The sequence below is a fragment of the Delphinus delphis genome, chromosome 4 (genome assembly GCF_949987515.2).
Source record: "Delphinus delphis chromosome 4, mDelDel1.2, whole genome shotgun sequence".
In the NCBI taxonomy this organism is placed as follows: domain Eukaryota; kingdom Metazoa; phylum Chordata; class Mammalia; order Artiodactyla; family Delphinidae; genus Delphinus; species Delphinus delphis.
In genome coordinates, this window is record NC_082686.1 from 122,337,777 (window position 1) to 122,364,976 (window position 27,200).

At 36.4% G+C, this 27,200-nt stretch overlaps 1 protein-coding gene across 1 annotated transcript in view; it reads right to left on the reverse strand.

The window, feature by feature from the left end:
* PLOD2 (procollagen-lysine,2-oxoglutarate 5-dioxygenase 2) overlaps positions 1–27,200 on the reverse strand; it is a 107,372-nt gene that overhangs the window by 21,149 nt on the left and 59,023 nt on the right. The window contains exons 5-8 of the mRNA XM_060011389.1: positions 26,885–26,997; positions 25,291–25,354; positions 23,949–24,046; positions 2,441–2,542 (exon numbers count right to left, since the gene is read on the reverse strand). Coding sequence (XP_059867372.1) covers positions 2,441–2,542; positions 23,949–24,046; positions 25,291–25,354; positions 26,885–26,997 — 377 coding nt within the window. The remainder of the gene's footprint in view (positions 1–2,440; positions 2,543–23,948; positions 24,047–25,290; positions 25,355–26,884; positions 26,998–27,200) is intronic.

Below are 27,200 nucleotides of genomic sequence, written 5' to 3' on the forward strand. Positions count from 1 at the left end.
TCTAGGAGTTCTCAATTTAACAGGGAAAATGAGTAAAAACTAGATGACAATTCTCCCTTATCAAATGATGTGATGCATTTCATTTAAATTTTGTAATAACCTTAGAAGTTATTTATTACCCCAAATTTACACATGAGGAAAATGGGACTTAGAAGAGTTAAGCAACTCAGAACACATAAATTAGTAGGTAAAGAACTGGGCTTCAACATGCTACATCTCCATTGTCAATCTAAGCTCATTTTTATATACTAATGATACTAAGAGTACAACAGTTAGCTATTATCAAGGCTTAGCACCTCATATATATAATTTATACATATAAAATATCATTATATATACACATCTATATAATTTCATTTAACCCTCCTACCAATCCTCTGAGATAGCCATTATCATTTTTACGTATAGAGAAACTTGCCTACGGCCCACACCTAAGTATATGGTAGCCCTAGATCTTAACTACCCACATCATTTTAATTTTTATATCCCTGTTGCATAATTACTACACATATAAAACACATAAGAAATTTATTTTGCATAATAAAATGCTTTTCCTTTCTAACAGTCTATAAGACAAAAAACTTAGCTTAAGAATTAGGTGATTTTCACCTATATGCAAAAAATAAAGATAAAAAACTATAATATAAATATTTTTCAATCTTTGCACCAGAAAGTTTATGTAAAAGGATACTAAACAGATAAAAAGCTTTAACTCTCTCTCCAGAAGACTTTGCAAAAACGATCAGGATGAATTTTTAAACATCTTCATGATGCAGCTTCAGTCAGAAAGTTCCTGGCTTTCTTTCCAGATAGGAAACATGCAGTCTGTTATTTGAGAGACTGGCCAAAAAGTCTTATTTTCAAGTAAAATAGGGTTCTATTCAGAAGGTCCTAAATGTGGACAAGTTACTCTTTATCCTCCTTTTCAGAATAGAACAGAAACTATTTAATTCAGGAGTCTGAGTGCTTTACGGTGAGAGTATTTTTGTATTTGCATGGGTACAGGAGTCACCAGAACTATTTTAAGGTGAATTTTATTTCTGTCTATACTTATCTGGAATGCTGTAGATACTCAATAAACCTATGGTGAATGAAGGAAAGAATCAGCCTTAATGACAAAATCATCCCTAGAATTCAATTGTTCATACACAAGTTACAAGAGAAATTTTTTGGAAGAAAAATGTTACTATAAGATATCCTAAAACTGCTCTGGTTGATGAGAGAAGGATACATAAAATGTTTAATAGACACATAATAATTACTTTCAGTTGCTCATTTACTCTCAACGTATAAACATTAAACTATAGCTATAATTCTCTATGAAACACATGTATAAGTAGCACTGTGTCTGGCATATAATATGTACATTACATCCAGGTGAAATTGCACAGTGATCAAGATTATAGGATCTGGAGCCAGACTGCCTAAATTTAAATCCCACCCCCAACACTTAAAAAAAAAAATCACATGCCTTAAGTAAGTTACTGAACGTATATATACCTTAGTTTTCTCATCTGTAAAACTCAGTCAACAGCACTACCTACTTAAGGGATTTGTGAAATTAATATAAGTTACTATCTATAAAATATTAAAACAGTCCTTAGTCATATAGTATTATTTTAAAATCATCAAATTTGAAAATCAAGCACAGATAAAATTAGTCCATATAAATAACAAAGCATTGTACCTCAATACTTTGACCAAGTTACCAGACTAAAATAAAACAAGAGCACCCAACCATAGCAAGCTAGTATATATTAACAATCAAGCCCTTTTCGCTAGGGTCAATTATTAACTGGTTTTGCTGGAAATACACAAATCCAGCAACTTTCGGAGTCATCATGTTTTAGCTTTTTAAATCCATTATCTACCATATTATCAATACTATAAAATAATGTGCTTTTTTTCTTTTACAAATTATTGTATTTCATGACAATGTACTTTTTTTGTAATAGATCTTTATTAGAGTATAATTGCTTCGCAATACTGTGTTAGTTTCTGTTGCACAACAAAGTGAATAAGCCATAAGCATATATATATATCCCCATATCCCCTCCCTCTTGAGCCTCCCTCCCACCCTCCCTATCCCACCCCTCTAGGTCATCTCAAAGAACCAAGCTGATCTCCCTGTGCTATGCTACTTCTTCCCACCAGCTAACTATTTTACATTCAGTAGTGTATATATGTCGATGCTACTCTCACTTCGCCCCAGCTTCCCCCTACCCCCACTGTGTCCTCAAGTCCATTCTGTATGTCTATATTCCTGCCCTGCCACTAGATTCATCAGTGCCATTTTTTTTTTTAGATTCCATATATATGTGTTAGCATCTGGTATTTATTTTTCTCTTTTTCACTTACTTCACTCTGTATGACAGACTGTAGGTCCATCCACCTCACTATTTTTTATTACTACGTTTCACACAGAGTCAATTCCACTTACATCTACTGCAGACAAGTCAACTGTATCCACTTCACAAAGAGTGCAGCCATTGTCTTGTGTCCATGCATTAGGTACATAGTTTCCAAAATAATTCAGGAGAATCTAGCAAAAGAAGGAAAACTGTATTAACAAAAGTAAACCTTGGACTTCCCTGGTGGTGCAGTGGTTAAGGATCCGCCCGCCAATGCAGGGGACAGGGGTTCGATCCCTGGTCCGGGAAGATCCCACATGCTGCAGAGCAACTAAGCCTGAGAGCCACAACTACTGAGCCCACGTGCCACAACTACTGAGCCCGCACACCTAGAGCCCGTGTTCCACAACCACAGCAAGAGAAGTCACCGCAATGAGAAGCCCGTGCAGCGCAACAAAGACTAGCCCCCGCTCACCGCAACCAGAGGAAGCCTGCGTGCAGCAACAAGGACCCAATGCAGCCATTAAATAATTAATTAATTAAAAGACCCCTCTCAAAAAGAAGAAAAAAAGTAAGCCTCTCCCATCAATGTGCTTTCATTCTATAAACCTCTAACTTCAAAGCATGTTTTCTGCATTAGGTATCCCCTTAATATTCTACTAATACAGTGTACAGTGAATGGGGCAGTGCCAGTGTGTACAGTGAATGGGGCAGTGCCAGTGTGACCCCCTACCAGCCATCACCACACAAAACAAATATTGTATACACTTTATCACCAAAAGGCACTAAACTCTTCTCGGAAACTATGTTACCCACTATAACCCAGACTTCTGGGCAGTGATTCAAGGGCACCAACGTGAAGAAAAGAAAGCCTGCAGATTAAAACAGATCTAGAACAAGTCCTAATTAGAGCCACGTCACAGATCATATCAATAATAAACTAAAGTGGGGGTAGAACAAGATAGCAGAGAAGGAAGACCCTGGGCTCACCTCCTCCCAGAGATACACCAAAATTACAACTACAGATAGAGAACCGTCTCTGAGAATGACCTGAAGACTAGAAGAAAATACTTTCCACAACTGAAGATAAAAAGAAAAACCTACAATGAGACAGGTAGGAAGGGCAGAGAAGCAGTCTAATCAGAACCCATGTACCCAGTGAAGGAACCCACAAGTGGGAGGGATATCAGAGCCCCAGAGGTCTTCCCCAAGGAGCGACGGGTCCAAGCCCCACCTTGGGCCCCCCTTCCTGGGAGACCTGCACCAGAAAGATGAGCCCACATAACATCTGGCTTTAAAACCATTGGGGTTTATGTGCAGGAGAGCAGAAGGGCTGTAGGAAACTGAGACTCTGCTCTTAAAGGGCACATGCACAGAGTCACTCTTTCCAAGTCCCAGTGCAGAGGCAGCAGTTAGAAAAGTACCTGGGTGATATAAGAAAGAAATTCATTTACTAATTTTAGGGCATGTGCTTGAGGGGCAGGGATCTGTTGCAACTTTCTCTGGGTATAAAGGGGCTGGCAGGTGCCAGTGTTTTTATTTGTTTTGTTTTTATTTGGCTCACCTTCTACCTAGCAACCTGGCACTAGCAGGTGACATTTCTGACTCTCTCCATCAAACTTAATGTACCATTTGCCCCACTCCGGTTTGCCAATGGACCTGACATAGCCAGCATTCCTCCAAAGTGGCCCCCTACCTTGCCAGTCCCAACAAGCAGCCTCATCCAGCACCAGAGCCCCACTAAAGCAGCCCTTCACCCTGCCAGTCCCAGCAGGTGCCCTTGGTCAGCACCAATGTCTCCCCAAAGAGGGTCCCATCCCATTGGCCAACCCAGTACACCAGAGTGCCCACAACTGTTGTGGCCAGGCCTTATAGCCAGTTGTACTGGGGACCAGCCCCATACACTAGTGCACCCACAGCAACTGCAGCCCAGCCACAACAGGAGGATGCAGACAGCCCACACAGAGGATGTTCCTGGAGCACCTGGCTCTGGTGACCAGGAAGAACCACACCACTGGGCCCCACAGAACACCTTCTATACAAAGCCATTCTTTGAAGACCAGGAGATATAGCTGATCTACCTAATACACAGAAACAAACACAGAGAATTAGGTAAAGTGAGGAAACAAAGGAATATGTTCCAAATGAAAGAACAAGACAAAAACCTCAGAAAAAACTAAACGAAATAGAGAAAAACCAGAAACTAGAGGGAACCACCAGCAGATTAGATGATGCAGAAGAAAGGATCAGCAATCTGGAGGACAGGGTAATGGAAATCACCCAATCAAAATAGCAAAAAAGAAAAAAGAATTTTCAAAAATGAGGATAGTTTAAGGACCCTCGGGAATAACAATAAGCATTCTAACATTTGCATTATAGGGGTCCCAGAAAGAGGAGAAAGAAAGGGAGAGAAAACCTGTTTGAGGAAACAATGGATGAAAATTCCCCTAAACTGGTGAAGGAAATACATTTGAGTCCATGAATCCCAGAGAATTCCTAAAAGGTGAACCCAAGGGGATCTTCACATATACACTATCATTAAAATGTCAGAAGTTAAAGATAAAGAGAGTATTAAGGGCAGCAAGAGAAAAACAACTTGACACATACAAGGTAAAACCAGTGAGGTTATCAGCTGATTTTTCAGCAGAAAACTTGCAGGCCAAAAGGTAGTGGCATGACATATTCAAAGAATTTAAAGGAAAAACACAACCAAGAACCTCTAGCTGGCAAAGTTAATGTTCAGAATTGAAGGAGAGATAAACAGTTTACCAGACAAGCAAAAAGTAAATGAGTTCATCACCACTAAACCAACCTTTTAAGAAACGTTAAAAGGACTTCTTTAAGCAGAAGAGACAAGAACATAACCAGAAATATGAAAATTATGCAAGAGAAAAATGCCACCAGTAAAGGCAAATACAAAGTAAAGGTAATGGATCAACCAACTATATAGCTAGTATGAAGATTAAAATAAAAAACTAGTAAAATCAAATATATCTACAATAATTATTTAAGGATACACAAAATTTTTTAGATGTAAAATATGACCTCAAAAACATAAAACATGGCAGAGGGGAATAAAACTGTAGTGTTTTTAGAATACACTCAAACTTAAGCAATGATCAACTTAAAATAGACTGCTATATACATAGGTTGTTACATAAGAACCTCATGGTAACCATAAACCAATTGATATTAGATACACAAAAATAAAGAGGAAGTAATACAAACATTAACTGTAAAGAAAGTAACCAAATCACAAGAGAAGAAAGGAACACAGAAGAACAACAAAAATAACCAGAATACAGCTAACAAAACTGCAGTAAGTACATACTTATCAATAATTATTTTAAATGTGAATGGACTAAATGTTGCAATCCAGAAAATAGAGTGGCTGAATGGATAAAAACAACAAGATCCATATACATGCTGCCTACCAGAGACTCACTTCACATCTAATGTCACACATGGACTAAAAGTGAGGGGATGGAAAAGGGTATTCCATACCATACAAACAGACATGAAAAGAGATTGGTGATAGCAATCCTTATATCAGACAAAATAGACTTTAAAACAAAGACTGTAAAAAGAGACAAAGATATTACATAATGAGGAAGGGATCAATCCAGCAAGAAGATAGAACAACACACACATGTACATACACACACCCATAGGAGTATCTAAGCACATAAAGCAAATACTAACAAACATAAAGGGAGGAACTGACAGTAACACAATAATAGTAGAAGACCTTAATGCCTCACTTACATCAGTGGACAGATCATCCAGATAGAAAACCAATAAGGAAACACTGGCCTTAAATGACACATTAGACCATATGGACCTTTCTTTTTTTTTATGTTTTCAATTTTTTTTAAACATTTTTATTGGAGTATAATTGCTTTACAATGTTGTGTTAGTTTCTGCTGTATAACAAAGTGAAATGTATGTATACATATATCCCCAAATCCCCTCCCTCTTGCGTCTCCCTCCCACTCTCCCTATCCCACCCCTCTAAGTGGTCACAATGCACTGAGGTGATCTCCCTGTGCGATGCAGCTGCTTCCCACTAGCTATCTATTTTACATTTGGTAGTGTATATATATCAGTGCTACTCTCTCACTTCGTCCCAGCTTACCCTTCCCCCACCCATGTCCTCAAGTCCATTCTCTACATCTGTGTCTTTATTCCTGTCCTGCCCCTAGGTTCTTCAGAATCAATTTTTTTTTAGATTCCATATATATGTGTTAGCATATGGTATTTGTTTTTCTCTTTCTGACTTACTTCACTCTGTATGACAGACTCTAGGTCCATCCACCTCACTACAAATAACTCAATTTCACTTCCTTTTATGGCTGAGTAATATGCCATTGTATATATGTGCCACATCTTCTTTATCCATTCATCTGTCAATGGACACTTAGGTTGCTTCCATGTCCTGGCTATTGTAAATAGTGCTGCAATGAACATGGACTTAATAGATCTGTATAGAATATTCCATCCCAAAGCAGGAAAATATACTTTCTTTTCAAGTGCACATGAAACACTTCCCAGGACAGATGATGCACTAGGCCACAGAACAAGTCTCAATAAATTTAAGACTGAAATCATATCAAGCATATTTTCCAACCACAAGGGCGTGAGATTAGAAACCAACACAAGGGGAAAACAATGCAAAAAATACAAACATGTGAAGGCTAAACAATATACTAGTAACCAACCAATAGGTGACTGAAAAAACCAATGAGGAAATAAAAAATATCTCCAAATGAAAATGGAAAAACAAGGATCCAAAATCTGTGGGATGCAGCAAAAGTAGTTCTCAGAGGAAAATATACAGTGATACAGGCCGGCCTATCTGAGGAAACCAGAAAACAATAAACAATCTAACCTTACACTTACAGGAACTAGAAAAAGAAAAAACAAAACCCAAAGTTAGTAGAAGGAAGGAAATAATAATAATGAAAGTGGAAATAAATGAAATAGATAATAAAAAAAGAAAAAAAAATCAATGAAACTAAGAGCTGGTTCTTTGAAATGATACAAAATCAACAAACCTTTAGCCAGATTAACTCAGGAAAAAAAAGAGAGCCCAAATCAGTAAAACCAGAAATGAAGGAGAAGTTAAAAAGGACACCACAGAAATACAAAGGACCATAAGAAATTACTACAAACAATTACATGCCAACAAACTGGCCAACCTAGAAGAAACGGATAAATTCCTAGAAACATACAGGCATACCTCAGAGATATTACGGGTTTAGTTCCAAACTACCATAGTAAAACGTATGTCGCAATAAAGCAAGTCACAGAAATTTTTTGGCTTCCCAGTGCATATATCAGGTTTGTTTACACAATAGTGTAGTCTATTAAGTGTGCAATAGCATTGTGTCTAAAAAAAACAATGTACATACCTTACTGAAAAAATACTTTATTGCTAAAAATTGCTAACCATCATCTGAGCCTTCAGTAAGTCATAATCTTTTTGCTGGTTGTGGGTCTTGCCTCAATGCTGATGCTGCTGACTGATCAGAGTGGTGGCTGCTGGAGGGTGGGCTGACTGTGGCAATGTCTTAAAATAAGACAACAATGAAGTTGGCCACATCAACTGACTCTTCCTTTCACAAATTATTTCTCTGTAGCATGCAGTGCTGTTTAATAGCACTTTACCCACAGCAGAACTCTTTTCAAATCTGGAGTAAACCTCTCAAACCATGCCGTTGCTTTAAAACTACATTTATGTAATATTCTAAATGATTCGTCATCATTTCAATATTCGATTAAGTTTGCCATTTTATATGGGTGAGGTTCACGACACCCCAAAACAATTACATAGTAATATCAAAGATCACTTATCACCATAACCGCTAACTGGTCACAGATCACCATAACAAACAAAACAATAATGAAAAAGTTAGAAATATTATGAGAATTACCAAAATGTGACACAGACACACGAAGTGAGCAAATGCTGTTGGAAAAATGGTGCTGATAGACTACTCAACACATGGTTGCTACAAACCTTCAATTTATAAAAAACGTATGTGTGAAGTGCAATAAAACAAAGTGCAATAAAATGAAGTATGCCTATACAATCTTCCAAGAATGATCAGAAAGTTATAAAAACTCTAAACAGACTCATTACTAGAAATTGAATCAAACATCTAAAAAATCCCAACACATAAAAGTCCATGACCAGACATCTTCACAGGTGAATTCTGTCAAACATTTAGAGAAGACTTAATACCTATTCTTCTCAAACTATTTCAAAAAACTGAAGAGGAAGGAATGCTTTCAAAGTCATTCTATGTGGCCAGCATTACCCTAATACCAAAACCAAACAAAGACACTACCAAAAAGAAAATTATAGGTGATTATTACTGATGAACATAGATGCAAAAATCTTCAACAAAATACCAGCAAACCAAATGCAATAATACATTAAAAGGATCATACCTCATGATCAAGTAAGATTTACTCTAGGGATGCAAGAATGGTTCAATATATGCAAATCACTCAATGTGATACACCTCATTAACAAAAAGAAGGATAAAAATCATATAATCATCTCAATAGATGCAGAAAGAATTCTGACAAAATTCAACACCCATTTACAACAAAAACTCTCAACAAAGTGTTATAGAGGAAACATACCTCAACATAAAGGCCACATATGACAAACCCACAGCTACTGTCATACTCAATGGTGAAAAGCTGAAAGCATTTCCTCTAAGATCAGGAGAAGACAAGGATGCCCACTCTCCCCATTTTTATTCAACAGTTTGGAAATCACTGCCAGAGAAATTAGGCAAGAGAAAGAAATAAAAGTCATCCAAGTTGGAAAGGAAGAAGTAAAAGGGCCACTGTTTGAAGATGCCATCATACTATATATAGAAAACCCTAAATACTCCACAAAAAAACTATTAGATCTACTAAATGAATTCAGAAAAGTTGCAAGATATAAACAATATACAGAAATCTGTTGCATTCCTATATAGTAATAATGATCTATCAGAAAGAGAAATTTAAAAAACAATTTCATTTACAATTGCATCGAGAAGAATAAAATACCTAGGAATAGATTTAACCAAGGAGGTAAAAGATTTGTACTCTGGAAATTATAAGACATTGGTGAAAGAAACTGAAGAAGACACAAATAAATGAAAAGATAAACTATGCTCACAGATTGGAAGAATTAATATTGTGAAAATGTCCATACTACCCAAAGCAATCTCCATTCAACACAATTCCTATCAAAATATCCATGACATTTTTCACAGAACTAGGACAAATAATCCTAAAATTTATATGGAACCACAGAAGGTGCCAAATAGCCAAAGCAATCTTGAAAAAAGAAGAACAAAACTGGAAGTATCATGCTCCCTGATTTCAAACTGTACTACAAAGGTACAGTAATCAAAACAGTATAGTATTGGCACAATAACAGATACATAGATGAATGGAACAAAACAGAGAGCCCAGAAATAAAACTATGCTTATATGGTTAATAATCTATGACAAAGAAGGCAAGAATATACAATGAGAAAAGACAGCCTCTTTAATAAATGGTATTGGGAAAACTGGATAGCTACATGTAAAAGAATCAAACTGCTTTCTCATACCATATACAACAATAAACTCACAAAAGATTAAAGACCTAAATATAAGACTTGAAACCACAAAACTTCTAGAAGAAAACATAGGTAGTATACTCTTTAACACTGATCTTAGCAATATTTTTTGGATATGTCTCCTCAGGCAAGGGAAACAAAATCAAAATAAACAAATGGGACTAAATCAAACTATAAAGTTTTTGCACAGTGAAGGAAACTACTATCAACAAAACAAAAAGGTCACCCACTGAATGGGAGAAGATATTTGCAAATGATATGTCCAATAAGGGGTTAATATCCAAAACGTACAAAGAACTCATACAACTCAACATCAAAAAACCAAACAACCCAATGAAATATGGGCAGAGGACCTGAATAGATATTTCACCAAAGAAGACACACAAATGGCCAACGAACACATGAAAAGATGCTCAACATAATTAATCACTCAGGGAAATGCAAATCAAAACCACACATGAGATATCATCTCACATCTATTAAAGTGGCTATTATCAAAAAAAAATAAGTGTTGGCAAGGATGTGGAAAAAGGGGAACCCTCATGCAATGTTGACGGGAATGTAAATTGGTGCATCCACTACGGAAAATAGTATGGAGGTCCCTCAAAATAATCCAGTAATTCCACTTCTGGGTATTTTTTCCAAGTAAACAAAAACACTAACTCATAAAGATACATGCACTCCTATGTTCACAGCATTATTTACAATAGCCAGGATATGGAAGCAACCTAAATGTCCACCAATATATGAATGTATTAATATACAGAAATGGTGATACATATAGAAAATGGAATATTATTAAGCCATAAAAAAGAAAGAAATCTTGCCATTTGCAACAACATGGATGAATCTAGAGGGTTTTATTCAAAGTGAAATAAGTCAGACAGTGAAAGAAAAATGCCATATAATTTCACTTACATGTGTAATCTAAAAAACAAAACAAATGATCAAACATAACAAATAACAGTCATAACAGAGAATGAACAGGTGGTTCCCAGAGGGGATGGGAGTGGTGAGGTGAGAGAATTAGATGAGAGAGATTAAGAGGTACAAACTTGCAGTTACAAAATAAATGAGCTATGGGCATGAAATGAACAGCGTGGAGAATATAGTCCATAATAATGTAATACCTTTTATGGTGACAAATGATACTTAGATTTATTGTGGTGATCATTTTGTAATGTATAGAAATATCAAATCGCTATGTTGTGCACCAGGAACTAACATGGTGTTTTAGGCAATACTTCAAAAACAAACAAGCGAACAAACAATCTCACAGAAAAAGAGATCAGATTTGCAGTTCCCAGAGGCAGGAGGCAGGGGAGGAGAAACTAGATGAAGGTGATCAAAAGGTAAAAACTTCAGCTATAAGATAAATAAGTACTAGGGATGTAATGTACATGATAAATATAATTAACACTGCTGTAGGTTATACATGAAAGTTGTTAAGAGAATAAATTCGAAGAGTTCTCGTTACAAGGAAAAATTGTTTTTTCTTTTATTTTGTATCTATATGAAATAATGGATGTTTACTAAATTTATTGTGGTAATCATTTCATGATATATGTAAGTCAAATCATTATGCTATACACCTTAAACTTATACAGTGCTGTATATCAATTGTAAGACTGGAAGGAAAAAAAATAAAGTACAATATTGCTTCCCCACTTACTCCTTTCAGATCTCTCAGAGCATCTCCTTCGTGACTTATCTCCCCTTCTCCTTAAGCATCTTTTGGCATTCATTTTACATGTAAAATCTGAGTCCTTGTGTATGTTTTGGGTTTAGGAGAAGGTGAGGGAAGATGGATGACAGAGAGAGGTAAACACACTGAGAGATGCTCTGAACCCTCAAAAAAAAAAATCTTGAATATATCTAGAGTGTAAATATTTTAGGGAAAATTCTGCCAATCTTCTTTAAAAAATTACTACACATTCTACTGCAATTTTAATATCTGTAGTGGTAGGAACAGTTATAGTTTTTAATTTTTTTATTATTTCTTGTCATAAACTATAATTATCTCACCTCAACACAATGAAGCTGAAGCAAACTAGCTTTGGCTGTAATTTTATATTACTGTTAAAAGGAAGCACCTAAAATCCTCACTCTGTTTATACAATCATTAACTTTTCACTGAAAATGCGAAACGAACTCAAAACAAAAAAATGTTTATACATTAAATATGATGGTCAAAAATGTACAGAAGTGCCAACTGCCTTTTTCTAGCTTCCTAAGACCCTAAAAGAGATGTTATGGTATAGAATAGATGAGGAAATTAGTCCAGTACCATTTTATCCGATTCCTCTCAAATATCTGGTATTCTATCCAAATATTTCTATTGTACTAAAACTGAAGCAAATGCTATTGAAACAAGTACCGTATTAATTACAATGAGAAAACCTTTGTGTTTTACAGATATTGTAGACAGTTCCATTATTCTGTACAGCACAATCATAAGACGTGGAAAAGATAACTCATTCACATCCTTATTGAACTACATAATTCAGGAAACAAATTATTCAATACAAGGCAGGAAATATGTAGTTATGACATTCATTAATGACATTTCAAGAGTCAATGTGGTCATCTGAATATGCCTCTATAACAAAAACAAAAATTTTACTGTTGTCAAACTAAAGTGCAAACATTAATTTAATCATTCATGTTCTATATAATATTATGGTTTTGAAGAAAATAAAAAGGTCCATGCGAAAATGGATTCTCTATTAAACATTATTTCTAACAGGAATTTTTTAAAAGGCTAGTGAGAAATTTTTTAAAGGCTAGTGTTTTATATATCCTGGGAAAGAATTTTTTTAAAAGAAAGAAAAAAAATCCCCCACAGAGTTGGACATATCTAGAATTCCCATCTATATATAAACATTGGCACTTTCCTCATCTCAGAAATCTCATAAGAAATAAATATTTATTTCATGAATTATTGATCTGTCTCTTAGGATCCCTGTGTGAATATGAAAATGATCAATCTCTTTTTTAAAAGGTTAGAGCATAGAAGGCATTACATTTAGTTTTCTCAGAATTAAAACTATATCATAACTTTTCTACTTTCTACTTTTCACCTAAATTTGATTTTCATAGATAATTAAGACTGGAAACCTCCCTCTTTTAGATCTCTCATCACACAGGCAGAGGTTACCATCACCACCACCCTCCATTTACGTCTGTTTTCTTCATTAAAAATCTCAGACATTTATGCTGGCAGCTTTGGAAAGTACAGAAAACTGTTTATGTAGTTAGGCTGTTATGGGCAGTCCCCAGCTACGAGGTGGTAGTACTTTCCTGATCCTTTTTTCACAATATCAAAATGGTTCCAAGGGTGATGTCATGTCATTGGCAGAGAAACTTTTCCAACTGAATCTTTTCTTTCTTACTTTTTTCTTTATTTTTTTCAACTCATCCAATTATTCAAGGTCATAGTGACCCAAGCACTGAGGTTTATATGCACAAAATTATGATCCCTATTTAGATTGTAAATCAAATTCGTTTCAGAAATGACTTGTTTTCATGTGCAAATTAGGTGATGTGCTCTTCTTACATTTAACGTGTTTGTATGAAAATACTACCAATAGAGGACTGGCAGCGAGAACACAGCCTGAAGGGGTTAGTGCACCACGGCTAGCAAGGAGGGAGTCCAGGGAAAAAGTCTGGACCTGCCAAAGAGGTAAGAGACTTTTTCTTCCCTCTTTGTTTCCTGGTGCCCCAGAAGAGGGGATTAAGAGCGCTGCTTAAAGGAACTCCAGAGACAGGCGCGAGCCGCGGCTAAGAGCGCGGACCCCAGAGATGGGCATGAGACGCTAAGGCTGCTGCTGCCGCCACCAAGAAGCCTGTGTGCGAGAACAGGTCAATCTCCACACACCTCCCCTCCCAGGAGCCTGTGCAGCCCGCCACTGCCAGGGTCCCGGAATCTAGGGACAACTCACTCGGGAGAACGCACGGTGCGCCTCAGGCTGGTGCAACATCATGCCGGCCTCTGCCGCCGTAGGCTCGCCCCGCATCCGTACCCTTCCCTCCCCAGGGCCTGAGTGAGCCAGAGCCCCCAAATCAGCTACTCCTTTAACCCTGTCCTGTCTGAGCGAAGAACAGAAGCCCTCCGGCGACCTACACGCAGAGGTGGGGCCAAATCCAAAGCTGAGCCACTGGGAGCTGTGAGAACAAAGAAGAGAAAGGGAAATCTCTCCCAACAGCCTCAGAAGCAGCGGATTAAAGCTCCACAATCAACTAGATGTACCCTGCATATGTGGAATACCTGAAGAGACAACGAATCATCCCAAATTGAGGAGGTGGACTTTGAGAGCAAGATATATTATTTTTTCCCCTTGTCCTCTTTTTTGAGTGTGTATGTGTATGCTTCTGTGTGAGATTCTGTCTGTGTAGCTTTGCTTTCACCATTTGTCCTAGGGTTCTGTCCGTCTGTTCCTTTTTTTTTTTTAACTTTTAAAAAAATTTATTTCTTAATAATTATTTTTTATTTTGATACTTTATTTTATTTTATCCTCTTTCTTTCTACTTTTTCTCCCTTTTATTCTGAGCCGTGTGGATGAAAGCCTCTTGGTGCTCCAGCCAGGAGTCAGTGCTGTGCCTCTGAGGTGGAAGAGCCAAGTTCAGGACACTGGTCCACAACAGACCTCCCAGCTCCATGTAATATCAAACAGCGAAAATGTCCCAGAGATCTCCATCTCAACACCAACACCTGGCTTCAGTCAATGACCAGCAAGCTACACTGTTGGACACCCTATGCCAAACAACTAGGAAGACAGGAACACAACACAACCCATTAGCAGAGAGGCTGCCTAAAATCATAATAAGTCCACAGACAACCCAAAAAACACACCACCAGACGTGAACCTGCCCACCAGAAAGACAAAATCCAGCCTCATCCACCAGAACACAGGCACTAGTCCCCTCCACCAGGAAGCCTACACAACCCACTGCACCAACATTAGGCACTGGGGACAGACACCAAAAACAACAGGAACTACGAACCAGCAGCCTGCAAAAAGGAAAACCCAAACACAGTAAGATAAGCAAAATGAGAAGACAGAGAAGCACACAGCAGATGAAGGAGCAAGGCAAAAACCCACCAGATCTAACAAATGAAGAGGAAATAGGCAGTCTACCTGAAAAAGAATTCAGAATAATGATAAAAAAGATGATCCAAAATCTTGGAAATAGAATAGAGAAAATGCAAGAAACATTTATCAAGGACCTAGAAGAACTAAAGAGGAAACAAGCAATGATGAACAACACAATAAATGAAATAAAAAATACTCTAGAAGGGATCAATAGCAGAATAACTGAGGCAGAAGAATGGATAAGTGACCTGGAAGATAAAATAGTGGAAATAACTACTGCAGAGTAGAATAAAGAAAAAAGAATAAAAAGAACTGAGGACACTCTCAGAGACCTCTGGAACAACATTAAATGCATCAACATTCGAATTATAGGGGCCCCAGAAGAAGAAGAGAAAAAGAAAGGGACTGAGAAAATATTTGAAGAGATTATAGTTGAAAACTTCCCTAATAAGGGAAAGGAAAAAGTTAATCAAGTCCAGGAAGCACAAAGAGTCCCATAAGGATAAATCCAAGGAGAAACACGCCAAGACACATATTAATCAAACTATCAAAAATTAAATACAAAGAAAACATATTAAAAGCAGCAAGGGAAAAACAACGAATAACACAAAAGGGAATCCCCATGAGGTTAACAGCTGATCTTTCAGCAGAAACTCTGCAAGCCAGAAGGGAGTGGCAGGACATATTTAAAGTGATAAAGGAGAAAAACCTACAACCAAGATTACTCTACCCAGCAAGGATCTCATTCAGATTTGATGGAGAAATTAAAACCTTTACAGACAAGCAAAAGCTGAGAGAGTTCAGCACCACCAAACCAGCTTTACAACAAATACTAAAGGATCTTCTCTAGGCAGGAAACACAAGAGAAGGAGAAGACTTAGGATAACAAACCCAAAACAATTAAGAAAATGGGAATAGGAACATACATATCGATAATTACCTTAAATGTAAATGGATTAAATGCTCCCACCAAAAGACACAGACTGGCTGAATGGATACACAAACAAGACCCATATATATGCTGTCTACAAGAGACCCACTTAAAACATCGGGACACATACTGACTGAAAGTGAGGGGACGGAAAAAGATATTCCATGCAAATGCAAATCAAAAGAAAGCTGGAGTAGCAATTCTCATCTCAGACAAAATAGACTTTAAAATAAAGACTATTACAAGAGACAAAGAAGGACACTACATAATGATCAAGGGATCAATCCAAGAAGAAGATATAACAATTGCAAATATTTACACACCCAACATATCTAACCTCAATATCTAAGGCAAATACTAACAGCTATAAAAGGGGAAATTGACAGTAACATATACATAGTAGGGGACTTTAACACCCCACTTTCACCCATGGACAGATCATCCAAAATGAAAATAAATAAGGAAACACAAGCTTTAAATGACACATTAAACAAGATGGACTTAATTGATATTTATAGGACATTCCATCCAAAAACAATAGAATACACATTTTTCTCAAGTGCTCATGGAACATTCTCCAGGAGAGATCATATCTTGGGTCACAAGTCAAGCCTTGGTAAATTTAAGAAAACTGAAATTGTTTCAACTATCTTTTCTGACCACAATGCTATGAGATTAGGTATCAATTACAGGAAAAGATCTGCAAAGAATACAAACATATGGAGGCTAAACAATACACTACTTAATAACGAAGTGATCACTGAAGAAATCAAAGAGGAAATCAAAAAATACTGAGAAACAAATGACAATGGAGACACGACGACCCAAAACCTATAGGATGCAGCAAAAGCAGTTCTACGAGGGAAGTGTATAGCAATACAATCCTACCTTAAGAAACAGGAAACATCTCAAATGAACAACCTAACCTTGCACCTAAAGCAGTTAGAGAAAGAAGAACAAAAAAACCCAAACGTTAGCAGAAGGAAAGAAATCATAAAGATCAGATCAGAAATAAATGAAAAAGAAATGAAGGAAACGATTGGAAAGATCAATAAAACTAAAATCTGGTTCTTTGAGAAGGTAAACAAAATTGATAAACCATTAGCCAGACTCATCAAGAAAAAAAGGGAGAGGACTCAAATCAACAGAATTAGAAATGAAAAAGGGGAAGTAACAACTGACACTGCAGAAATACAAAACATCATGAGAGACTACTACAAGCAACTCTATGCCAATAAAATGGACAACCTGGAAGAAATGGACAAATTCTTAGAAACGCACAACCTGCCAAGACTGAACCAGGAAGAAATATAAAATATGAACAGACCAATCACAAGCACTGAAATTGAAACTGTGATTAAAAATCTTCCAACTAACAAAAGCCCAGGACCAGATGGCTTCACAGGTGAATTCTATCAAACATTTAGAGAAGAGCTAACACCTATTCTTCTCAAACTCTTCCGAAATATAGCAGAGGGAGGAACACTCCCAAACTCATTCTACGAGGCCACCATCACCCTGATATCAAAACCAGACAAGGAGGTCATAAAGAAAGAAAACTACAGGCCAATATCACTGATGAACATAGATCCAAAAATCCTCAACAAAATGCTAGGAAACAGAATCCAACAGCACATTAAAAGGATTATACACCATGATCAAGTGGGGTTTATTCCAGGAATGCAAGGATTCTTCAATATATGCATATCAATCAATGTGATACACCATATTAACAAATTGAAGGATAAAAACCATATGGTCATCTCAATAGATGCAGAGAAAGCTTTCGACAAAATTCAACACCGATTTATGATAAAAACCCTGCAGAAAGTAGGCATAGAGGGAACTTTCCTCAACATAATAAAGGCCATATGTGACAAACCCACAGCCAACATCGTCCTCAATGGTGAAAAACTGAAAGCATTTCCACTAAGATCAGGAACAAGACAAGGTTCCCCCCCTCACCACTCTTATTCAACATAGTTGTGAAAGTTTTAGCCACAGCAATCAAGAAGAAAAAGAAATAAAAGGAATCCAAATCAGAAAAGAAGAAGTAAAGCTGTCACTGTTTGCCGATGACATGATGCTATACATAGAGAATCCCAAAGATGCTACCAGAAAACTACTAGAGCTAATCAATGAATTTGGTAAAGTAGCAGGATACAAAATTAATGCACAGAAATCTCTGGCATTCCTATACACTAATGATGGAAAATCTGAAAGTGAAATCAAGAAAACACTCCAATTTACCACTGCAACAAAAAGAATAAAATATCTAGGAATAAACCTACCTAAGGAGACAAAAGACCTGTATGCAGAAAATTATAAGACACTGATGAAAGAAATTAAAGATGATACAAATAGATGGAGAGATATACCATGTTCTTGGATTGGAAGAATCAACATTGTGAAAATGGCTCTACTACCCAAAGCATCTACAGCTTCAATGCAATCCCTATCACACTACCACTGGTATTTTTCACAGAACTAGAACAAAAAATTTCACAATTTGTATGGAAACACAAAAGACCCTGAATAGCCAAAGCAATCTTGAGAACGAAAAATGGAGCTGGAGGAATCAGGTTCCCTGACTTCAGACTATACTACAAAGCTACAGTAATCAAGACAGTTTCGTACTGGCACAAAAACAGAAATATAGATCAATGGATCTATATTAAATTATATTTAAAAACTACAAATCTATATTAAATTATATTTAAAAACTACAAATAGAACTACCATATGACCCAGCAATTCCACTACCTGGCATATACCCTGAGAAAACCGTAATTCAAATAGAGTCATGTACCAAAATGTTCATTGCAGCTCTATTTACAATAGCAGGAGATGGAAGCAACCTAAGTGTCCATCATCGAATGAATGGATAAAGAAGATGTGGCACATATATACAATGGAATATTACTCAGGCATAAAAGGAAACGAAATTGAGTTATTTGTAGTGAGGTGGATGGACATAGATTCTGTCATACAGAGTGAAGTAAGTCAGAAAGAGAAAAACAAATACCGTATGCTAACATATATATAATGGAATCTAAGAAGAAGAAAAAAAAAAAGGTCATGAAGAACCTAAGGGTAAGACGGGAATAAAGACACAGACTTACTAGAGAATGGACTTGAGGATATGGGGAGGGGGAAGGGTAAGCTGTGACAAAGTGAGAGAGTGGCATGGACATATATACACCACCAAACGTAAAATAGATAGCCAGTGGGAAGCAGCTGCATAGCACTGGGAGATCAGTTTGGTGGTTTGTTACCACCTAGAGGGGTGGGATAGGAAGCCTGGGAGGGAGGGAGATGCAAGAGGGAAGAAATATGGGAACATATGTGTATATGTATAACTGATTCACTTTGTTATAAAGCAAAAACTAACACACCCTTGTAAAGTAATTATACTCCAATAAAGATGTTAAAAAAAATCCTACCAATCTCATAATGACTGATATTTAAAAGAAAAAGTTAGGTATTCAAATATTCAAATCTTATGATGTGTTACTAACAGTAAATAAGTTTCAAGAATAAAAAGTAAAATTTCAAACCAGAAGTCATGGTTTCTATCTAAAAGCTGATTTATATTACATTGTATCTAGACAAGTATGAAAATAATTATGTAGAATTAAAAACGTATTTCAAATAAAATGGTAATTAAAAAGCACAAAATTGTTTATACACCATTATGAAAACAAATGAAAAATATTAATACTCATATCTATATACCACAAGGACATAAATACTGAAAGCAACTATGAATGAAAACAATATGAGAAGGTAGTGGGATTATACGTGATTTTTAAAACTGTTTATAATTTAAAAGTTGTTATTCCTAATAGCATGAGATTTAGAGAAAGTAACTAAGAAATAAACTCACCTTTACATACTTTTGTCTATAAACACATTATAAACAATTTATCATTTATAGATTATGTATATTTTTTTCAGACTATGTATACTTTTAAATGAAAAAAATGGCTTAAATATTAACATTCACATGAAGGTTATGACTTACTGACATTATAATCATCTCTTAGTAAATAAAATACTAAATTAAATTACAAAATATCATATAAAAATCCTTTCATCTTTTATGATGGTTAAATAAAAAGGGTATATCTAAAATGAGTAATCTGCTTTCTTTCCTCATTATCCGGAACACAGAGGAAAATATGATATTATTTAACTTTAACATATTCCTAAAGTATTATCATTAGTTGAATGCTTATTTATATAATCCTTTCTCAAATTTTATATTATACCAAACTTGATTTTTACAATAAAAAATTACTTCATTTTTATTGTCAAATAGAATCATAAAATCATGTCACAGAAAATATAATAGGATCATCATACTGCTTGAAATGTCGGAAACAGTGATAGCCCAAACTGAAAATGTTTCTTGGAAGACTTAAAATTTCTTAGTACACACAGGTCTTTCTAAATGACTGAGGACTAGAGCTTCTTTTCTTATGAGAAGTCTTTCAATCGCTTTGTAAAACTCCTATCAGCATTATCCTGGAAATTTGGAAAAAATTGGTGAAAACAATGGAATCACTGAATATCAGGCCTCACTCACAATAACTAAATTGTGACCAAGCACCCTCTTTAAAGACATTTAAATTTGATTAAAATATTACATTACCAAGGAGAAATAGCACACTATTTAGTTATAGATGTCCAGTTGTAAAAGTCCATTTATCTGCCTAGGGACAGTTACAGGAACCCACAGAAATTTTATGACTATTTTGCCCTGACAGAAGAAAATCTACCTCACCATTCCCAAGAATAATGCTAGGTCATTAGATTATTTATAGACTCTGACATTCAATCACAATTTATTGAAAGGCTAATATATGCTACACATGTGCTGGACCCTGGCAAAACAAAAAGTGAACAGGATAGATATGATTTCTGTAATTCCTAGGCTAAAGACCCAGTAAGAGACGGAAAAAAAAAAAAAAGTTCAGTTCCATCCCTGTTCAACGTGTGGTATTATGTTCTGTGATGGACAAAGTTCCAGATATTATAAAGGCATTCAGGAGACTTAAGGAGTTAAAGCAAAGTTGACACCTAAAAGATGAACAGCGCTAATAGATGGGTACAGCAAGTGGGAATTAGGTCAGAGAACTCCAGAATGAGAGAAATGCATGTACAGAAGACTTGCAGACAGAGGACACATGAAACATTTACAAAGTTCAAATTAACTCAGTATGGCAGGAGCTGAGGGAGAGAATTGAGAATGAGATATTCTGTATAGATATTACAGTATCAGGAGTGGGGGAGTAGATAGGATGGTAGACTTGGGATCCCTAAACCAGAAGCAAAATTAAAAACAAAAAAAAACAAAAAAATAACCAAGTTGAGAATGTGGAACTTCATACCTAAGTCTATAGAGGGCATAACACACGTGAGTAATGTAACTGGGTTTCTGCTTCAGCAGAATAGTCGAGTTCCAGACTGCTAGTGGGTGACTGCTACTGGTGGGAGGTTGCAGGTGGCCTGAACTAAGGAGGTTGCTCTTGACTCTAAGCAAATTAGACAAACCACCATGCATGGGAGTTAGAAAGGATGTCTTTTGGATTGGGAATGGGAGGTAAATACGGTCAAAACAAAACCCAGGTTCTGGTTAATCAAGTGGGTGGAAGGAGAGGCAGAGCTGAAGGTTCTGACCTCCAGGTCTTGTATGACACACAGATAAATCCAACAACTGGGTATTCACACCCACAGCTCAGGAAAGATAGACGCTACAGCAAGGATTTGAAAATAATCAGCGCTGCTGACTTGGGAATGAAGCAGATTACCTAAGAATGCATGTAGCTGGCAAAAGGAAAGATGTCTCAGACAGACACCTGCAGAACACTTAACTAAAACAATGCAGGAGACCTACTAGAGAACGGACTTGAGGATATGCGGAGGGGGAAGGGTGAGCTGTGACAAAGCGAGAGAGAGGCATGGACATATATACACTACCAAACATAAGGTAGATAGCTAGTGGGAAGCAGCCGCATAGCACAGGGAGATCAGCTTGGTGCTTTGTGACCGCCTGGAGGGGTGGGATAGGGAGGGTGGGAGGGAGGGAGACGCAAGAGGGAAGAGATATGGGAACATATGTATATGTATAACTGATTCACTTTGTTATAAAGCAGAAACTAACACACCATTGTAAAGCAATTATACGTCAAATAAAGATGTTAAAAAAAAAAAAAACAACAATGCAGGAAGAGGATCACCCAACCCCTGAAACCCCCTACACACACAGAGTGTTAAATTTTAAAAATGTATATTAAAAAAAGAAAGAGAAAGAGAGAGACTGAAAAGGCCAGAAAATTATTAGAGAAACCAGCAGAGCATCATGGAAGCAAAGGGAAGTATTTCAAATTGGACCAAATGAGATGAACATCGTCAAATGTTATCTTTGGATGAAAGAGAAATGAGGGCTGATGAGTGTCTGCTACTCAACAAGGATGTCACAACAGACCTTGACAGGAGCCATTCCTGGGGGTGATGGGAAGAGGAATAATGGTAGCAGTGAGTCGTCTCTACTTTAAAGAGTGTGGCTGTGAAGGGGAGGGAAAAAGACAGGCAGGCTGGGAGGCAAGGTAGATTGAAAAGGATGTTGCAGTTTGTGTTGGCTGGGTTTCTAGGATAAGAAAGGCTTGAGGGTCTTTAAAATGCTGATGAGACTTAGAGCTGGGAAAACTGCTACCAGACAGAAAAAGGAGCCCACTGGGAAGGCTCTGTAGGAGGGCTGGAATGGGATGAAAAGCAAGGTGGAAAGATTAACTAGAGAAGGGGAATCTACTTCCTCCATTTTTATGGTGGAAAAGCTGCCAGTGTGGGCTTTTCCTTGAATGTCTTCCCATGCAGATAGCTTTTATTGGAATTCAGGCTACTCACTCCACTGAAACAGCAGACCCCATCTCCCCATCCTCTCTTCCCACAATGCAAATTTATCTGGTAATCTCTTTTCTAGGTATTTATGAGTAAGCCAGGCATCATCTTATTATCTCAGAACATTGTTTTTAAGCACTGTATTACTAAACATATATGTGTATGTTTGTGTGTATATATGTGTGTGTATATACGTGTATATATACTTACATGTATATATAACAATTCATTTTCTATTTTAATTAGGTTCCGGCGATACAATCTTATTACAAATTTTGCAGTCAGTAACACTGTCAGCAAGCTCAATTATACATGTTCCAAAAGCACATAAAATTTCATTAGACAAATTATATCTTTGTCAACTATAATCCATCAACCTTGTTATAGAATAAGTGCAAGAGGAAGCATTCTGGACCTACAGTTACACCCCAACGTTAAGAGAGCTATTAACTGTGACAACGGTGACTCAGGTGAAACAAATGATCCCTTACAAACCTCAACATTTCTTATTCAGAGAGGATACTCTGTATGAGGGAAATGTGGCTCACTCTCAAGGAAGCTATTACATTAAACACTAAACTGAAATGTGCTACAAATAGAATAGAAAGTTATCCAGCTGCTGAGGAAAAATCATCAGTTTGATTAATCTAAATGAAACCAGATAACACACTGTGTAAAAGATGAAACTAGTAAATTGTCGGCACCAAAATAAAACCTCTTAAAGATATTTTAAAATTTTTTTTTATTGAAGTGTACTTGATTTACAATGTTGTACCAATCTCTGCTGTACAGCAAAGTGACTCAGTTATACACATATAAACATTCTTTTTTTAAAATATTCTTTTCCATTATGGTTTATCACAGGATATTGAATACAGGTTCCTGTGCTATACAGTAGGATCTTGTTGTTTACCAAGCCTCTTAAAGATATTAAAGAAGGAGGGGAAGGAGGGAAAGGGGGAGGAGAAGAAGTCATTCTATATATTGCTCCATAATCTATCTCCAAGAAATAAGGAAACAGAGAATGGTCACTGTGACTCACCTTGGTGGGTCCATTTCCATTAATTGCCACTGGTAATGTTTCATAAAACACATTCTTAGCTCTGGCTTTGCCATTTTCAAATTTCAGAACAACTTCATCTGGGTTAAAAAGACAGATTTTAGTAATTTAAAATGTGTGTGTATGTATTCATATATACTTATACATGTATATCTATCTATCTATCTATACATCTTGTTTTTGTTATAAAATTTCTCATGCATGCTATTCCATGTGCTACACTTTTGGAGACTTGGCCTGCTCCAAGTCAGCAGATATCCAAAATGAAGGACAACACTGACACACACATGGATTCTGAGCACCTGACTTTCTCCAACCTGGTGCTGGCAAACTGAGGTGCTAAGACACCAAGGGGTCTTGGTGGAAGGAAAGCATCTTTGCAATACTGCCTCTGCCTTTTGAGAGTGACATAATCCCAGATGAATTAAATTACTGTCTCAATTTATTCATCTATAAAATGGGATTCTTGCCTGCTTTTCTAGGTTATTATAAAGATAATAACAATATATGTATGGCAAATAGAAAACTGCCAGGCATAAGCTAGGTTTCTACAACTGGCCATCACTGATAGTATTTCCAGTTCTTGAAAATCAGGCCTAATATAAATTCCAGGAATATAAAAGTCACATGGGAGCAGAAACGTTTTTTGTTTTGTTTTCAAGTTCCTTTCCTCACATTTCCAGAGCACTCCAAACTAAATGCCTTCCATTCTAAGAATGTTTTTACTTATGAACTGCCTTGAAGAACTGTACTGAACTGCAATGTATTTTTAATTTCTGAAATATTAATGCATTAATGTATGTTTATTTTTAATGTATCAATTAATTAAATTTAATGTGTTAATGTATTTTTATCAAGATACATGTCTATCAGGAAAACACATATAGGCATGCACACACACACACACACACACACACACACACACACTCACTCCACCGTGTACATGTCTCGTTACCAGTTACCTTTAACCTAGGTTAAAATACTCTAATACTCCTGAGAAACTCACAATGTAAAGAGCTGATACTGAAAACCGTGTAATAACAAAGTGTAATTAATTCAAAACTATATCTACAGTCCCCAGATGGTGAGATACTAAAGTCTAAGTTACCTAAGGGCAGAAGCATCTCTTTGTACTATTCTTAGGAAATGATTTTAACTGAACGTATTTATATCAAGCTCAGCTTGAGTACAATGTTTTTTAAAAGCTGCAATACCTACACGTCAATCTTAGTCATAGCCCCAAATGAATGTAACAAAAGACAGACAGTTGAAAACACAGGTGTTCATTTGCACACATGAGCAACCCAGTATTTAGGAAGCATACCTACAGCTCCATTTAAGGTCTGGAAAATTTTGCATTTGTGATCCAGTGTGATGTTAAGAGCTTCCTAAAAATGAGAATAGAAAAAATATTAAAAATGACAATAAAAACAGCAAACAACACTATCATGTTAATATAGTTTGTTTTTTTAGGGAATTTAAAGATCCTATACATAAATTATTATAGCAACCTTCTTCAGAAAGACCCCTGTTATGTTAAGCTGTTGAGGTTGGGGATTATTATTATGCAGCATAACCTCTCTGACTGCTACAGTAGGTTTATAATTAATCAACCTAATCATAAAGATTAATCTGCTTTACAAATCCTATTCTCAATGTAGTTTTTCAGCTACATTGCTCTGTCATAATAATACTCCTAAAATTGTCTTTGCACGCTGTTATGGATTGAATTTTTGTGTTCCCTCAAAATTCCTATGTTCAAGCCCTAACCCTCCCTCTGTCTCTGTCTCTCTTGTCTCTCAGCAAGAAGGTGGCTGCCGTCTATAAGCCAGGAAGAGAGCTCTCACCAGAAACCAACCATTCAGGCACCGTGATCTCAGACTTCTAGCCTCCAGAATGGTGAGAAAATAAATTTCTGTTATTTTAGCCATCCAGTCTATGATATTTTGTTATGGTAAACCAAGCAGACTAAGACACATGCTAACCAGATAAAATCTTACGCTTAGAGAAAAACTTAAATAGGATTTACACAACAAAAAATATTACAGACCCAGCAGTGATATTTCAGAGGAAGCATCCTAAAGCAAAAACAATTAAATAAGACTCAGAGCACTTTCACTGTTGAATTACACTCAGAAAGACAAGCATCAAGCTGCATGGGCTAGCACTCATGCCAAGAGTAGGTTTCTGCTCTTGGATCAGAAACCAAGTCCTCAGGCTGGCAGTGCCAGGCACGTAGAGACAGTAAAAAACTGGAGAGAAGAAAAACAAACATTTAAAGAATACAGTTTCTTAAGAAGTATCTAATGAAAATATATAGATAACTGGAGTATTTATCCAAGAAAAAGCAGCAGCTACAGTTGCAAACTCACTGTAAAATATACATAAAAAAACACTTATGTTTCCTAATGACAGCACCTAGAAATACACAATTCAGTAAATTTTAGAACTGTACTGGTTATACATAGTAAACTTATGAAACATTAACTTAAACTAGTTGAATATACTAAAAATATTATCAAATTAGAGAACTTTGTTTTTACTTTTCTCCAAAGTTTCATTTAAACCAGTCTCAGAAATATTGTCCTTAGGGTTTACGGCAGGCTGCTATTGTCCCCAACATTTCTCCCGTTAATAAGAGAATTCAGATTTTTAGTAGGACACATGTACTTGAAATAAAGAACAAAACTCCTTTGCATATTTTATGTGGTCAAATAAATATGCTCTGGTCAAAGAAAAGTATGAGAAAGTATTTTGTAAGACTTCTAGATAAGCTACTTAGAGAGCATTGACACAACTGAAATGGCCCTTTATTTACTATTCTGCCTGTTAACTGCCCAGAATATGGATGCAATGGCTGGAGCACCAGTAGCCATTTCAACAAGGAAGTTACACTGAAAGTGAGAGCTATTACCTACCCTCTTCAATGGATCAATGTAAATTTTAGTATAAAATAACTGATCATCATCATTATCCTGGAGATTCCACTGTTGAACTATACGGTTGATATATGGAGCATAACCAATAAATCCTGCAATACAAAAGAGAAAGAATAGAAGATTCAGAATTCAAAGACCGAAACTCATGTCTATGTTAATTTTATAGACCAGTCGCACAGATTTGTAAAGCTATTAGTCCTAATCCTTAATTTTGAATTTCATAGCTCACCATGACAGAAATATGAGTTATTGGGTATCCTTTGTTTCCATATATAAACTACAAGAGAGGAAGTTT